This window comes from Anolis carolinensis, chromosome 3 (genome assembly GCF_035594765.1).
Source record: "Anolis carolinensis isolate JA03-04 chromosome 3, rAnoCar3.1.pri, whole genome shotgun sequence".
Classification (NCBI taxonomy): Eukaryota; Metazoa; Chordata; class Lepidosauria; order Squamata; family Dactyloidae; genus Anolis; species Anolis carolinensis.
Genome location: NC_085843.1, coordinates 179506772 through 179524849, shown reverse-complemented (window position 1 = coordinate 179524849; position 18078 = coordinate 179506772). Strand labels below are relative to the sequence as shown.

Genomic DNA, 18078 nt, shown 5'->3' with positions numbered 1-18078 from the left:
TTTCTGTGCCATCCACCTTGACTTCTTGGGCCAGATCCATGGAATGAACTTACTAATCATTGTTGTCAGAGAATTTAATGACTTTTGAGCATTGTATTACTGCACAATATTTGAAACTGTTGATATTTAAAAATCTTAGAACTGTATTTGAAGTTTATTTTAGAACATTGTATTCAAATAACAGTTTAAATTTTTGTGTGTGTCTTTTACAAAATAGCCAAATTATGGAAACCAGCAGTATGGACCAAATAGCCAGTTTCCATCCCAGCCTGGTCAGTATCCAGCTCCCAATCCTCCACGACCCCTTACATCTCCCAACTACCCTGGACAAAGAATGCCAAACCAGCAAAACACGGGACAATATCCACCTCCAACAGTCAACATGGGACAATATTACAAAGTGAGAACAACCCTTCATTTATCTCTATCTCTTATTTATTATCAGAGTTTGTCTCCTCCATCCCCAAACCCTTAAAGTTAGGATATATTCATTCAAATCAAGCTGAAGCTACTAAACTAGAACACTCTTCTCAGTATTTTTAAAATTTGGTTGACTTTTCAATAACTGTAGCTGAACTATCTGTATATCTCCCAGCTTTCATTGTAATACAGAAAAACAGTTACTGTCATAAATTGCAATTGTATGGACTATCATACTCTGCAATATTTGCCAAATACTAAGATCCAGTAGTCACCATGTGTCAAAATGCATGTATTATACAGATGAAAGCCATTGCTCAATCCTTAGCTCTATCGCATTGCAATTTGAATGGATGTGGCAAACAGTGTAAAATCTAGTTTTACTGATTCATTGTCCTTTTATAATTTGACAAAAATCAGAATCCACTCCGCGAAAACAATACCATATCTAAAGGGGAGGGATTGCTTGTAAGTAGAAAGGCGGATTACTTTTGGATGATCATTTGCGAGTGGTAGGCTACTTCTGATGTAGTTTCCCAGCACTGATTTAAATCTTTTCTCAATGTCTAGCCTAAAGCATTCCTAAGTAGACAGCAAAACCAGGTATATAAGAAGGAATGACTGATAACACTGGGTCGGGCTCACAAGTTATATAGGCTTGTGTTATTGTTGGGTATATAATTTTTCTCAGTTCTGCTCACATCACCTGGAGTCTTCAGGTAGGACACTGCAATAATTACTTTTTCTTTCTGTCTCTCTCTTTCCTTTGTTGGGTTGCAATCACTCTTTCACAGCCATCAAGGCCTGTTCCTGTGGCAAATTACCCTCATTCGCCTGTTCCAGGAAATCCCACGCCACCAATGACACCAGGGAGCAATATTCCTCCATACCTGTCCCCAAATCAGGATGTCAAACCTCCATTCCCTCCTGACATTAAACCAAATATCAATGCTTTACCACCACCTCCAAGTAAGTAGCAATTGAAGCATCTATCTTTTGTAATACAGCTTTCTCCTGACTGATGGTTGTGTGTTATGGAAATAATCCTTTGTGAATATCATCCTAATTAGTACCTTTTCATGACTTACTTTAAAGGCCAATAAATATATAAAATTACCGATATCTTTATGAAATGTATGTAAATTGGAAGAAAATAAAGAATCACTCTCATCCTAACCTATATTAGGATAGAAAAGTTAGAAAATGCCATGAAAGGTTTCAAATTTTTGAGAATTCTTTATTGGGCAAAATGCTAGAACAAAATGGGAGGTCCTTAAACAGAGGCAAAGATTGATCAACAGAAAAGTTGCAGATTTGCACTAAGACATTTCTTAATAAAAGCAGCTAGAAGCAGCCTCACAAGGAAGACATATCCTCAGCATATGATATTTAGAAAGGGAGGATAGATGTTTTCCACTTCTAAGTGTTGCCATTATTTGGAATAGAGAGAATTTGGTTACTATGTTTTGTTTTTAGGAAACTATGAGGTGTGATCCATGTTTAATCACGCAACGCTCTTTATTGTGGGGTGTAGGAGAACACTTCAGGAGCTCCTATAGGCTATTTCAGTGCAGGACATCCCCCAGCCTTGGGAACTCTCATATTCAAATAACCTTGGGATGTTGGTTGTTCATGTTTGTTGCTGGGCATATTGTATAAACTTAGCCAGGCCAAATCTGCCTACGCTAGTTCCTCATAAGCTGGGCATTAAATCATAAATGTGGCAGAAGGAGTCATGAGCAACCTGATTTCATCCCATGGACTGGAGAAGGTGGAAAGAGTAAAGCCAGATTAGTCCACAAAATCAAGCCATCAAAAGGCCATTGAGCCATGTGGCTTGGATAAATATATGTGTTGTTATCGTACTGCAGATGCTAAAGGGAAAGTTCACGCTTTCTCTCCCTCTTCGATCCCAGCCAACCATAATGATGAACTGCGCCTGACGTTCCCTGTGAGAGATGGAGTTGTATTAGAGCCCTTCCGGCTGGAGCACAACTTGGCAGTCAGCAACCACGTCTTTCACCTACGGCCCACCGTCCATCAGACGCTAATGTGGAGGTAGGCTTGTGAAAGAACCTGCAGGGTTGTGAACAAAATGGTGGACAGGATGCCCTTTTTTTTGGTTGGCTGTAGGGATTGACCATATTGAATTTTGGCTTGGGACGTATGGCCAGAGGTTCAAAATCTAGACCAATTAGTCAAATAATGTCCCTCTCATTTGGCTACCACTCTTTGCGTGAGAAAACAGACAACAGAAGATTGCTAGTGATCTCTCTTTAACTCCTCACATGGAGTTAGTGCACATGAACTGTGAAATAAACAAATACTTAAACAGTCCTATATTGGACAGTAATTTAGATTCAGAGCTCAATAATCTAAGTAATAGGACTGTGAATGTCTCGGAGAAGCTCTGACCTTTATGTGGCAGGCAGGTTTGCTGTGTCTACACATACCACACTGTGTGATATCTAGTAAACAAAAAAGCATGGATGACAATTATAGATCTGTACACCATCCCGTAGGCATCTTCTGAAGAAATCCATTTGGCACTCATAGGTAAAGGTAAAGGTTTCCCCTGACATTAAGTCCAGTCATATTCGACTCTGGGGGTTGGTGCTCATCTCCATTTCTGAGCCGAAGAGCCGGCGTTGTCCGTAGACACCTCCAAGGTCATGTGGCTGGCATGACTGCATGGAGCGCCGTTACCTTCCCGCCGGAGCGGTACCTATTGATCTACTTACATTTGCATGTTTTCGAACTGCTGGTTTGGCAGAAGCTGGGGCTAACAGCGGGAGCTCACTCCGCTCCCCAGATTTGAACCTGTGACCTTTTGGTTCACAACTTCAGTAGCTCAGCGCTTTAACACACTTCGCTACCGGAGGTACTCATAGGCACTTGTATAAAGATATAATCATTTCCCGACAATCTATATATATATATAAATGAGTGATGGCATCACAGCGACCCACAAAACAACAAAACTACAGGCCCCCCAGCCTTGAAATTTGACAACACAACCTATCATCCACGCCTCTAGGTTGATACAACAAAAAGAAAAGAAAAATAAAGTCCTAATTAGAGAGAGAGCAATAATTGTTTTTATCCAATTGCTGCCAGTTTAGAGGGCCAATCTCTGCCCACTTTGTCTCCTAGCAACCAATTCAACCAAGGGACAGCCAGGGTTCAGCTAGGGGACAGGCAGATTTAGGCCTCACTTAGGCTTCTTCCACAGATTATCTAATTTGCACTGGATTATATGGCAGTGTAGGCTCAAGGCCCTTCCACACAGCTATATAACCCATTTATAATCTTATATTATCTGCTTTGCACTGGATTATCTTGACTCCATACTACCATATAATCCACTTCAGTGTGCATTTTAGCTGTGAAGAAGGGGCCTCATATAATCCAGTTCTAAGCAGATAATATAAGATTATCAATATACAGTAGACTCTCACTTATCCAACATAAACAGGCTGGCAGGATAAGTGAATATGTTGGATAATAAGAAGGGATTCAGGAAAAGCCGATTAAACATCAAATTAGGTAACTGATATACAAATTAAGCACCAAAACACCATATTATACAACAAATTTGACAGAAAAAGTAGTTCCATGTGCAGTAATGCTATGTAGTAATTACAGTAGAGTCTCACTTATCCAACGTTCTGGATTATCCAACGCATGTATGTAATCAATGTTTTCAATATATCGTGATATTTTGGTGCTAAATTCATAAATACAGTAATTACTACATTGCATTACTGCATATTGAACTACTTTTTCTGCCAAATTTGTTGTCTAACATGTTTTGGTGCTTCATTTGTAAAATCATAACCTAATTAGATGTTTAAGAGGCTTTTCCTTAATGCCTCCTTATTACCCAACATTCTGCCGTCCCGTTTATGTTGGATAAGTGAGACTCTACTGTACTGTATTTACAAATTTACCACTAAAATATCACAATGAATTTAAAACACTGACTACAAAAACATTGATTATGAAAAGGCAGGCTGCATTGGATAATCCAGAACATTGTATAAGTGAATGTTGGATAAGTGAGATTCTACTTTAATATGAAATAATTACTGGGATAGAATAATGCAGAACAATATAATCTCTAAAACCAGGACAGTAAATAAAGACCAACAGTCTGAAAGCAGGGAAATTGGAAATTCCACAAAGGAGACAATCAGGGCCAGCTAACACCTCCCAAGAAAGGATTCTTCCAGAAAGGAAGCTGAGAAGGGAGTGAAGCACTGTGTATTACCAAAGTCATTATTATTACTATCATTATTATTATTATTATTATTATTATTATTATTATTATTGTGTTGCGGTCAACCGTGAAAATGAATACAATCTGGCTCCAAGTATTCAAAAACACTAAAATCAGAATATATAAAAATTAATGTGGTATAATAAAACAGAACAATACAATCTCTAAAATCAGAACACTAAATAAAGAACAACACTCTGAAAACAGGGGAATTCCACACAGGAAACAATCAGGGCCAGCTAACACCTCCCAACAAAGTATTCCCATCATCAAAGTCTGGCAAATCCTCTGTTTTCTCAGGGCCACAGACAGTAGAAGCACATAAAATATCGCAAAGAACACCACTCTGAAAACAAGGGAATTCCAGACAGAAAACAATCAGGGCCAGCTAACACCTCCCAACAAAAAATTCACTCGGAGTAAACAGCCAGGCTTTAAAGCTACAAGGCCATTACATCCTAATCATTTTCCCTAATTGCAGCATTCATACCTGCCTCCAACAGACAAAAAACCAAAACAATCAGAAATATTGTATATTCACAACCTTTAGGAAATAATATCCCCTGATGGCGCAGCGTGTTAAAGCACTGAGCTGCTGAACTTAGAATCATAGAATCATAGAATAGTAGAGTTGGAAGAGACCTCATGGGCCATCTAGTCCAACCCCCCGCTAAGAAGCAGGAAATCGCATTCAAAGCACCCCCGACAGATGGCCATCCAGCCTCTGCTTAAAAGCCTCCAAAGAAGGAGCCTCCACCACAGTCTGGGGGAGAGAGTTCCACTGTCGAACAGCTCTCACAGTGAGGAAGTTCTTCCTGATGTTCAGGTGGAATCTCCTTTCCTGTAGTTTGAGGCCATTGTTCCGTGTCCTAGTCTGCAGGGCAGCAGAAAACAAGCTTGCTCCCTCTTCCCTATGACTTCCCTTCACATATTTGTACATGGCTATCATGTCTCCTCTCAGCCTTCTCTTCTGCAGGCTAAACATGCCCAGCTCTTTAAGCCGCTCCTCATAGGGCTTGTTCTCCAGACCCTTAATCATTTTAGTCGCCCTCCTCTGGACACTTTCCAGCTTGTCAACATCTCCCTTCAACTGTGGTGCCCAAAATTGGACACAGTATTCCAGGTGTGGTCTGACCAAGGCAGAATAGAGGGGGAGCATAACTTCCCTGGATCTAGACGCTATTCCCCTATTGATGCAGGCCAGAATCCCATTGGCTTTTTTAGCAGCCGCATCACATTGTTGGCTCATGTTTAACTTGTTGTCCACGAGGACTCCAAGGTCTTTTTCGCACACACTGCTGTCAAGCCAGGCGTCCCCCATTCTGTATCTTTGATTTCCATTTTTTCTGCCGAAGTGAAGTATCTTGCATTTGTCCCTGTTGAACTTCATTTTGTTAGTTTTGGCCCATCTCTCTAGTCTGTCAAGATCGTTTTGAATTCTGCTCCTGTCTTCTGGAGTGTTAGCTATCCCTCCCAGTTTTGTGTCGTCTGCAAACTTGATGATCGTGCCTTCTAACCCTTCGTCTAAGTCGTTAATAAAGATGTTGAACAGAACCGGGCCCAGGACGGAGCCCTGCGGCACTCCACTTGTCACTTCTTTCCATGATGAAGACGACGCATTGGTGAGCACCCTTTGGGTTCGTTCGCTTAGCCAATTACAGATCCACCTAACCGTAGTTTTGTCTAGCCCACATTTTACTAGTTTGTTTGCCAGAAGGTCGTGGGGGACTTTGTCGAAGGCCTTACTGAAATCCAGGTACGCTACATCCACAGCATTCCCTGTATCGACCCAACTCGTAACTCTATCGAAAAAAGAGATCAGATTAGTCTGGCATGACTTGTTTTTGGTAAATCCGTGTTGACTATTAGCAATGACCGCATTTGTTTCTAAGTGTTCGCAGACCACTTCCTTAATGATCTTTTCCAGAATTTTGCCTGGTATTGATGTGAGGCTGACCGGACGGTAATTGTTTGGGTCGTTCTTTTTTCCCTTCTTGAAGATAGGGACCACATTCGCCCTCCTCCAATCTGCTGGGACTTCTCCCGTTCTCCAAGAACTCTCGAAGATAATTGCCAGTGGTTCTGAAATAACTTCCGCTAGTTCCTTCAGTACTCTTGGGTGTAGCTGATCTGGCCCTGGGGACTTGAATTCGTTTAGAGAGCCCAAGTGTTCCTGGACAACTTGTTTCCCTATTTGGGGTTGGATTTCCCCCAATCCTTCGTCCATTCCGTGTTGCTGAGGTTGAAGATGGCTTTCTTTTTCTGAGAAGACCGAGGCAAAGAAGGCATTAAGTAGTTCTGCCTTTTCCCTGTCCCCTGTCGCCATCACCCCATCTTCTCCTTGCAATGGCCCTATCGCCTCCTTTTTCTTCCTTTTTCTACCAACGTAAGCAAAAAAGCCTTTTTTGTTGTTTTTTATGTCCCTGGCAAGCCTGAGGTCATTTTGCGCTTTAGCCTTGCGAACCTTTTCCCTACAGGAGTTGGCTATACGTTTGAATTCTTCTTTGGTGATTTCTCCCCTTTTCCACTTCTTGTGCATGTCATTTTTGAGCTTTAGCTCAGTTAGAAGTTCTTTGGACATCCATTCTGGCTTCTTTGCACTTGTCTTATTTTTCTTCTTTGTTGGCACTGTTTGCATTTGCGCCTTGAGTATTTCACTTTTGAAAAACTCCCATCCATCCTTAACTCCCTTGTTTTTTAATATCGGCGTCCATGGAATGCCGCTCAGTAATTCCTTCATTTTTTGGAAGTCAGCTCTCTTAAAGTCCAGAATGCGTGTTTGACTTGTCTTAGTTTCAGCATTCCTTTGTATTGCAAACTGCAGGAGCACATGGTCACTTGCCCCTAAGGATCCAACCACTTCAACTGTATTGATCAGGTCTTCCACATTTGTTAAGATTAGATCAAGAGTTGCTGATCCCCTTGTTGCCTCTTCTACCTTCTGGACCATAAAATTATCTGCAAGGCAAGTGAGGAATTTGTTGGACTTTGTACTCTTGGCTGAGTTTGTTTTCCAGCAGATATCGGGATAATGGAAATCGCCCATGACTACTATATCTCTTCTTTGTGCCTGTTTGGTCAGCTGTTGACAGAAGGCTTCATCAAGTCCTTCATCCTGACTCGGAGGTCTGTAGTAGACAACTTCTGGACCAAAAGGCCGCAGGTTTGAATTGGGGGACCAGAATGAGCCCCCACTGTTAGCCTCAGCTTCTGCCAACCCAGAAGTTCAAAAACATGCAAATGTGAGTGCATCAATAAGTACTGCTCCGGCGGGAAGGTAACGGCGCTCCATGCAGTCATCCCACATGACCTTGGAGGAGTCTACGGACAACGGCGGCTCTTCGGCTTAGAAATGGAGATGAGCACCAACCCCCTGAGTCAGACATGACTGAACTTAATGTCAGGGAAAAACGTTTACCCTTTACCTTAACTACCACCAATTCCTCAATACTTTATTTCCCATACCACCAGACTTCGCCACAGCAACGCGTGGCTGGGCACAGCTAGTAATTACTATAATTGGGGAGACTTCAAGTTTCAGAACATTTCACTTATCCAAGGATTTTTGGGGAATTTTCAAAGTTTTTATAAACAACATTTTATTTAAAAAACTACAAGAACTATCTCCTTATATTTTCTATAAAAGATACAAGATAACAAGGGATCATTCCGCCCAACTTTCAGAAATATTCATATGTCTACTGATTTTAGGGAACTCTGGCTGGCTGCTGCTACGGAGAGACAAACCTCTTTCCTCTCCAGATTGGGGCTTTCTGGTGAGAGCTGAATTCTGGGAAATGTAGTTTAGGACAGGGCCTTTTGCATTCTCCTCGCCTTCCCAAACTACATTTCCCAGAGTTCTGTGCTTTCTTTCCCAGCAAACTCTGCTTTCTCCCTGCCTTTCCTTCCTCTTAATTTAAAGACGAATAGGAGCCCTTTTGGCTGCTTGCCATGAATATGAAACTGTTTTTAGGAGCATTATAAAATGAAAATGAAAAAGGATTGGGTAAGTTTTGATTCATAAGTTTTAGGTGCAGGCCATGCCCATGTGTCAGATATCACTGCAGAAGTACAGATTTTACTAATTTTAATGCGACTTACAAAACTTCCGAAATTTTTGCACAAGCATATGCCGCAAGTCATGGTTTGCTCCAGATTCTGGAAGAGAATTTGGAGCATCCTGGGAATTTGGTTAACATAATAGTCCAAGGCTGGGTTAAGCAGCTTTGGCCACCATAAGCCCAGCATGCGTCACTTAGCTCACAAGGAGCTGATACACTAGCCCTTGGTACTAAATTGTCAGTTTAGATGTGGGTAGAATCTGCTTTCATCACAGAGTCAGGCCTGTTTGTGGAACTGGTAGAAGCTGTTGGACAGATATTTTTATTTTTCTCCAGAACGCAAGTTGAATTTGTAGCAAGGAGCAAAAGCCATATTTTCAAGTGCTTCCCGCTTTCACTCCATGACTGAGTCAAAACCGGTTCAGAGAGAACTCTGCTCTGTGTAGGCTTCATGCTTTGCTTGGCATCAACTGAAAATAAGTTTTTGTTCTACCTGAACAAAAGATGATGTGAGATGATGTTCCATTACCCTTTCAGTCATGCATAGCAGAGTAATGACAAGATGATATTCTGGAATTCAGAGCATCATTCTACCACTGTTCAGTTATGAATGGCTTTAACATGTAAATGCAATATTTTTTTTAAAAAAAACTGTATTCTATGCTCTACCTTAATCATAATTAAAAGGTAGATTATTTTATTTCTCCATACGAAATGGAACATGGTTGTAAGATTTAGCCACCACACTTTGGACATCAATTGATTAATTAATCCCTGTCTCCTTTAATTTGAAATAAATAATTTTCAGTAGGTCACGTCCAAAGGTTAATGCTCTATATTTGAGATCCTTTAGCTAGTTGCCTTTCATGATCTTGGAGTAACCCCAGTACAGGGAGGTGGTGTAGTTATTTGCTGACTTATGTCAATAAGTAAGCACTGTTGGGATTGTGCAGAATCATTCTGTAGATTTATACAGCTGCACTGAAGCATGGGGCTGTTTTTTAATGCTTGTCATGTGAAAGAAAACAGCTTGACTATTCTGAGAACATTAAAGCTGTAGACTTGTGTTTAAATTAATTTTAAATACTTCAACATAACACACCTTCAAGAATTTGTTTTAAACATATGGTATTTATGAGAATACTTCTATGAAAACAGCATGATTTTCCCCCTTTATCAGAGATTGATTTTTGTCGCTTTTAGGCTTTACTAGAAATAGAAGATGCAGACATAATGTATTTATATAGACATAATACATAAATCATGTTTTGTTTTCTTTAAACATTACATATCAATGCATTAATCTTGGTTAAGGATTAGTTGCAACAAAAATACAAAACCACTGGTTGAAGTAGACTTTCATGTACGTTTATGCTTATTTGTTTAGGAGTAGTGTGAATATAAAGCCATCTAAATATAAGCATTTTGATCATTTAATGTCTATATTGAAACAATATCTAATATCGGAGGCAGTGGCTTTGTTCAGATATCACATTAATTCATAGCTCAAGATGACAGAACAGGTCCCGTCTCCCTGCAAATTCATACACTCTGTTTCTTCCTCACTCAATGAAGCCTAGAGCAGGACTTCTTAAACCATTTCTACTCACAACCACTTTCTGTCTGAGAAATTTTTAAATGACCCCAGAAATATAGGTATATAAAATACAAATCAAACATTTACTGATAATAAATCAGCATTTGCAAGGCTTGCTAAACAGGCTGATTTTCTTTTTTAAATGAAGTAGTTTAAGCAATTTCTGTGGAGTTCACTGTACTATAGTAAAGTAAAGGTTTCCCTTTGACACTAAATCTAGTAGAGTCCGACTCTTGGGGGGGGGGGGGGGGGTGCCAAAAGCCAGCGTTATCTGTAGATGCTTCCAAGTCATGCCATCATGACTGCATAGAGCGCTGTTACCTTCCTGCTCACCCTGTCCTGCAGATTCAAACTGCTTACTTTCTGGTCAGCAAATTCTGTGGCTTAGCAGTTTAACCCGCTGCCCCACTGTGCCCCTCCCCCACTGTATTATATGTTGTTGCTGACAAATTTGTGTAAATGAGTGGCATCTTGAAACCTTTTACTTTGGGGATTTCTTTTCATGGCCCAACATTGAGTTAAGGGGACCCCATTTGAGGTCGGGGCTCACAGTTTAAGAAGCAATCGCTTAGAGATCAGAAGTTGTTCAGTTTTAGTAGACCATAGCTTGTCCCCAGATCAAGCCCAGCAGATTTAGATTAATGATAACTAGTGTTTATTTGAAGCAAACCAGCTTAAATCTGTGTGTTTTTAAAGCAAACCGTTAAACACAATTTAGGATTTGACTGACATGATAAATTGTGGTTAAGTGAAATTGTATGCAAAAACATCCAGTCACTTTACAGATGTGCCAATAAATTGATGATCAGGAAGGGGAGCAGCATGGCCTATGACATCCAGACATGCTGATTAAGCTAAGAGATTTGCTTATATAAAATGAACCAATTCATCATTTCTCAAATATGATTGTTAATGCTCTACTTGTGAAAACAGCTAGCAAATACTAGTGGTTCTTGACTGCTTTGATTCCACATCAGCAGTAGGCATTTCAATTTTTTTTACTTCTTTTGTATTTTTAAGAGTGGGGACAGAGCAAGGCAGATTGAAGCAATAACTCTGAAAAACAAAATTGTTCCATGTGCATTTCTAATATTCTCAAATTTCACAAACTGACCTCGTTGCTATCATAAATAGGCTTGCAGAACAAGCACAACAAATGCTACGGTCAGCAAAAGACAAGAGGGATCCTCTCTCCTCTGCAGGAGTCCATGCAGCTGTGGACAAGTCTACATAGGGACCACCAAAAGTAGCGCCCAGACATGCCTCACAACCTCTGAGGATGCCTGCCATAGATATGGGCGAAACATCAGGAGAGAATACTTCTAGAACATGGCCATACAGCCCGGAATACATACAACAACCCTGTTGCACAAAAGTGTTTTAAATATATACTTTCCATATGTTAAAGGAAGGGGAAACATGCAGTGTATAATACAGCAGAAAGAAATCAGGGCCAGTCATTAGAAATAAATTAGCAGGATTTAATGATCATATTTGAGAAATGGTGTCAGTGGGAACAATAGGTAAAAAAAAAAAGAGCCCTGCACATATATATTCTTCATTTCTTCTTTGAACTTTGATCTGCCAGCTATAAGATGTTTTGTTCAAGCAAGATAAAATCATATGCATCACAACTTAGGTTGTTTATAAGTTAATTGGCACTTTTCAGAGTACTTTCCTAATTAGTCTGCAAACGACCTAAGCTGTGTTGAGAAATGAACTGCAAAGTGCTCTTTGCACATGACTTTTTCTAACAAGTTCTATTCTTGGATCTTTAAAAATCTTTCAGAAAGTTTTGTGGTCAAAGAAATCTTGTCTTATAAACAGCTCTCATATTTGCTGCATCTGACATACCTTTCACCTTTCGAGTATACTAAATAAAGCAAACTCCAAACATTTTACAGATTTAAAACATAAAAAATAAAGTCAATGTGATAATCCAGGGAGTGATACCTTATTGTGATATTTGTTTTCAACTTCATTGTAAATTGATCAATAATGACAAAGGTGGGAATTAAACGTCTCCCTCCTTTGAATCCTTAAATAAGAGCAGATGTGATGTCATTTATTTATTGCTTGTTTAAATTAGACGTGTTTCCATGTGCCTGAGGAAATACAGTACAACCCCCATTTCTATTGGGGATACATTCATTCCCAAACTTTGCAAGGATATGTGAAACCACGGACAATAGCAAACCCTTTGAAGTGAAAGACTTCCAGCCCAGGAATACTATAGTGTTGTGCTGAACAACTAAGAAAATGCCTAGGGAGGCCATACTTTGTTGGAAATGGATGTCTGAAACCATAGATATCAGTCCCATGGATATGAGAGTCATACTGGTTTTTCCATTAATAAGACTGTATATGCATTTTTGGCAGTTATTTGAAGGGATTATGGGAGTTGCCAAAACATCTGGAGAATATCTGGTTGCCTTCCCTATGGTCCTAGGTGTACATTGCATGGTATTTACAACCTGGGCTCTGGAAGTTGTATTCATGTAAAAATGCAACAGGCAGCCTCTTTTGAGCGTGATTTTGCCCTCTTTTTGCCCACTATTATTTCTCAAAGTTTAGATACTTCAGGGAGCCCCGGTGGCGAAGTGTGCTAAAGCGCTGAGCTGTTGAACTTGCAGACCGAAAGGTCCCAGGTTCAAATCCCGGGAGCGGAGTGAGCACCCACTGTTAGCTCCAGCTTCTGCCAACCTAGCAGTTCGAAAACATGTAAATGTGAGTAGATCAATAGGTATCGCTCCGGCGGGAAGGTAACAGCGCTCCATGCAGTCATGCCGGCCACATGACCTTGTCTACGGACAATGCTGGCTCTTCGGCTCAGAAATGGAGATGAGCACCAACCCCCAGAGTCAGACATGACTGGACTTAACGTCAGGGGAAACCTTTACCTTTACCTTTAGATACTTCAGACACACTTGACTCTAAATTAAAATAGAAGGTGTGCTCCATTTCTTTTTCTTATCTGAGGTCACCTTTCCTCCACTTCTCCTTCATCACTTTTTGCCTTCCCTGATTGCCAGAGTGAGCAAATTCGCTTCAGGGAGGGAAAAAGAGAGGTGGAGGAATGGACAGGGAGAAATATTCCTCAAATGTTATACAGTCTAGACAGGAGGTACTTTTCCAGACTCATTCTTATATGCGAGGTGTGGTTCCTCTTGATGTTGATGTATCTTCCTGTCTCTCTGTCTCTGATCCCAATCAAAACCTGGACTTGCCTATATATCTCTGCTTCTGGATCCACCTCTACTCTTTCTTAACCTCCCCCTTACGCTCCATTGGGCTCTTCTACCACTCCGCTCACCATCAATCCAGTATCTGGACCCTCATGACCAATACAATTGTGCACCACTTTATATTATTGTAAGTGTAATGTATTGATGTAATGATGACTGATGAATGGAGAACTTAATTGATCATGGCTGCAGTAAATTTGGAACAGGATCCAGAATTTTGAAAATTGTGTTGATTTGGATTTTGCTCGTTTAAAGTTGTGGTGCAAAAGCTATCAATTTTAATGAATTTAGTCAAACTCCACTTCAATAAAGAAATGCCAATTTTCAGACAGTTCTTGTGCACCTTTTTCATCTTCATGTCTTATGGGCCTGGGCCCCAAGACCTTTATGTGCCTAGAACTTCTCTTGCTGCAGTGTTCACTATGGATCTGTTCTCATTGCTCTAATGTCTGATAAGCAAACTCAAGTGGGCAGAGGATTTCTAGAACTCTCAATTTGTTTAGGTTAACATATTTTATGTTCTTATTTTAACCTCTAACTTTTGAGAATTTCCTGACTACACTTTTCCCCTTCACTCTTGACTTATTCTAGTTACATTGAAACCTATTATTGTGTAAACTGCTTTAAGGTTGCCCATATAAAAAGTCACGTGGAACTGTAATATATTGACATTGTTAGCACACTCAGATTTTCAGGTACATGGAACTATTAATAGATATATTACAAGCTCCTTTACATAAATGCAAGCAAGATTGATGTCACTGAAAAAGCTGAGAGATGTTGCACAAAGCAAAGTTTAAGGGACCAAGAAAATGTGAATACTTGGTATACAGAACATTGGAGGAAATAGCATATATATGTAGTTGTGAAAAACAAATAAACAAGCAGCTGCCTGTGCCAACCCAAGTATCTGCCTTACATGACAGGTCAGACTTGGAACTTCAATTCAAGTGCTACCACCATGAAGACAGACAGATGAACACCAACTGGCCAGCATCAGTCCAGGTCAGCGTCAACGCAACTCCACTTACCATTGAACGTGGCGACAACAAGACATCGCATAAACCCTTGCACCTAAAACACGTCTGTCAGCCGGGAAGAAACACGATTCAAATTACCGTCACAGCATGCTGTTGTGTAAGTATATGGAATCTACTGTGGCTGCTGGCGCTATAGTTTGCTTCTAGAGGAAGAAAATTTTCGGTTTTTTTTAAATTTGGAAAATATATCTCCAGATATAACTCTCCAGGTCCCTGTTTCACTACAAATTTACCTGTGTTGGTGGTTGTTCTGCAGGCTCTACCTTTTTCAAGAGTGCCACATTTAAAGGGACCAAATCGATTCAGAGTTCAATGTCTAGGGATTCAATTTTTTATATTCACTTTACACTTCAGAGCAGTGGTTTTCAACCTTTGGTCCTCCAGGTGTTTTGGACTTGAACTCCCGGAAATCCCAATTGTTAGGAATAGTGGGTGGTTAAGTCCAAAACAGCTGGAGGACCAACAGTTGGGAACCACTGCTCTAAAGTGTAAAGAACTGAGTCCAGGAGACACATACTTCAATCTTATACAATCTTACCTGGGAGTAGAAAGGAAGGAACTGGGTAGACATAAGTAGGACTACACTGTAATTATAAAATCATACAGAACACTCCAGTAGCAGAATCAATCAGGGTCAAACTCTGATTGATAGGTTGTCAGGCAGGCTACCAGAACAGATACATTTTGAATTACCAGCAAAAGTGAATATATTATTATTTAGCTTACTATAGATATACGTTGTTTACATTGCTTTGATTTTCTACCTTAGGAGTCCAAATACCATGTGTTCTTTCCAACAGTATTGTTCAACAAGGAGGCTATATCATTATGGAGCATACCATTATGCATCTGAGGAAGGGTTTGGAAAGATCCTGGATCAGTTTTATTATACACCAACATTTCTATTTCAGGATTACCTGTGCGGTATAAGTAACTCAATTACTCTGTTCTCTACATCAAACTCAATCTGCAAGGGTGGTTTGTGGTTGTATAAAATTAAATATTTCATATGACATTATATCATTTGCTGATTTGATCATCTGTTAGCCCACCATAGTCAAATCAGAATACATAATCTTTAATTCGAACTCTGTTTCTAGTACCACATTTGGGAAAAAGGTTTCAGGACTAGCTGAGAGCCATTTCACACATAACGTAGCAACAGACCTGAGTTTGCCATGGCTGTATTTAGTAGAGTGTTGACTGCCATCCTGGTTCCTGATAGTACGTACACCAACATAAAACACATGTTTTCAAACTATTTTTGATACATTCACTTTTTACATTTTCAATTGTGCATGCAATACATAAAGAGGTCTTGATCCTTTGCTGCAATCCAGAAATGAACTCAGCATCAGAAAATCTAGGAAAAATACCCCTCTAAATACTTATAAACAAAAAATCATGATTGCAATGATACCACGTTTGCATTTGCAAAGAGTACAATATCAGGAGCTACTTAGGTATTTTGAATAATTTTAAATTGATAAGAAATGGCCATACAACTCCTATGTGTTTTCCACAAACTTTTGAATAGGAACATGTATTTGAAAGGAGACTGTGTTTTTTTCAGAGTTCATCATGCTGGGCAGTTCACAGTTGCTACATTCTCCATAGGGAAGGATGCACATGCTGATAAGCATAATACCATTCCTGATGGTTCAAATAAACTTGATCAGTTTTATTCCAAGAATAGCATTGCACAAGAATGCAAAAAAGGGTTTTTTTGCCCCTCTGCTCAATGTCCTGGCTTGTAAAGCATCAATCACATTTTCAATTACACATTAAAATTGCATACGTAAACTTCCAGGAAGAGGTTGACTAAGAGAAATGATTTACAAATAACAAGGATGCAGCATGCAGTTGAAGCATGAATCCTGAACACTGCTCCTTTTTGACCAGCACTTCCTTAAGGATATAGTATGAAAGTCATCTACTAATTAACTGCTTGAAAAACCAGTTTTAGAGGAACTACTCTAGTTTCACCACAGCTTTTGACTAATATACCTGTGATGAGTGCATGCTTTTAATGCATTCTGTCATCTTTAGCTACTGGCTATCTGGAATTGTGGGAGTTGAAGTCCAAAACACCTGGAGGGCCGAGGTTTATCCATGCCTGCCCAAGAGGCTGAGGATCCAACTTGATATCCAGACAGGTCAAATATAGCTGGATGTGGTCTAATGACTGAACATATGGATACACTTTGAATTTTTATTTTGTTTTTTTTCCCCAGTCACATTTGTTTGTGCTACAGTTAGTACACCGGCCATCCGTGCGTTCAGTACTTCAGGGCTTACTAAAGAAACGCCTCCTTCCAGCTGAACACTGTATCACTAAAAGTGAGTAGACCAAAATCTTCTGTTTGCAGACTCGTGTAACTGTCTTAATCAGAGATTTCTAAACATTTCATGTTGGTGACATACAGGGCCGTAGCCAGAAAAAAAATTCGGGGGGGGGGGGTTGAAAATTTCGGGGGGGTTTAACCCCTAGCACACACCCCTCCCCGCTACAAACCTGTCAATATCTGCTTGAGATAATGCCTGGAGGGACTCTTAATGTTTTGTGTCTCATAGACTTAGCATGGGGATTTGGTTAACCAGTTAAAATTCATGAGTAAACCAGGTTTTTTTTTATAACCTGAAAAATTTCGGGGGGGGGGGGTGAACCCCTAAAACCGCCCCCTCGCTACAGGCCTGGTGACATACCATTTTGATACATGCATCATTTCATGATAGAGTAATTAGATTTTACTGGTAAACACAAAGATAAACCAGCTTCTTATAAGAGATATGGATGCATACATAAATTGTAATAACACAATATATGGAGACCCAGCATATCTCATGAAAATCTATCATAATATTTTTAAATATATATGATTTATCGCTTATTTCACATAGACTCAGAGGCTTCTCATTACGTTCATGCAACACACCTACACATTGAAGCTGACACACAGAGCTTGGGAAGCTGAGGTCTAAATAAACACCACTGTTCTGAGAATTCTATACCAAGAACAAAATACACTGCAATGTTGAGTTCTTGCTCTGATTTTATCTTATTGCCACACTCTTGTTTGACCAGTCAAAAGGAATTTTAGTAGTGTGGCAGCCTCCTCTGGCAACGCAACTCTCAATGGTGAGGATGGAGTGGAGCAAACAGCTATCAAAGTGTCTCTGAAGTGTCCAATCACATTCCGCCGGATCCAGCTTCCAGCAAGAGGCCATGACTGCAAACATGTACAGGTGGGTCGATAGTCCATTGAGGGAGAACTTGAGACTTAGTACCTACTACCAGCCAGAAGGCAGCCCATTAGCTGTACAGCACCCCCTGCCAAATTCATGAAAACTTCCCCACTTCTAGTCTTCTAGTTTTTGCAGTCCCAGGCAAACGCAAAACTTGATGAACTAACATTTATGAATGTTACCTATATGT

The 18078-nt window shown here is 40.1% G+C and overlaps 1 protein-coding gene across 11 annotated transcripts in view; it reads left to right on the top strand.

Annotated features, from left to right (window-relative positions):
* Positions 1-18078, top strand: part of zmiz1 (zinc finger MIZ-type containing 1) — a 490223-nt gene that overhangs the window by 449172 nt on the left and 22973 nt on the right. For all 11 annotated transcript variants that reach the window (XM_062977416.1, XM_062977414.1, XM_062977415.1 and 8 more), the window contains 6 exons: positions 218-400; positions 1215-1389; positions 2337-2478; positions 14529-14739; positions 16877-16982; positions 17728-17888. In XM_062977416.1, the coding sequence (XP_062833486.1) occupies positions 218-400; positions 1215-1389; positions 2337-2478; positions 14529-14739; positions 16877-16982; positions 17728-17888 (978 nt within the window). The remainder of the gene's footprint in view (positions 1-217; positions 401-1214; positions 1390-2336; positions 2479-14528; positions 14740-16876; positions 16983-17727; positions 17889-18078) is intronic.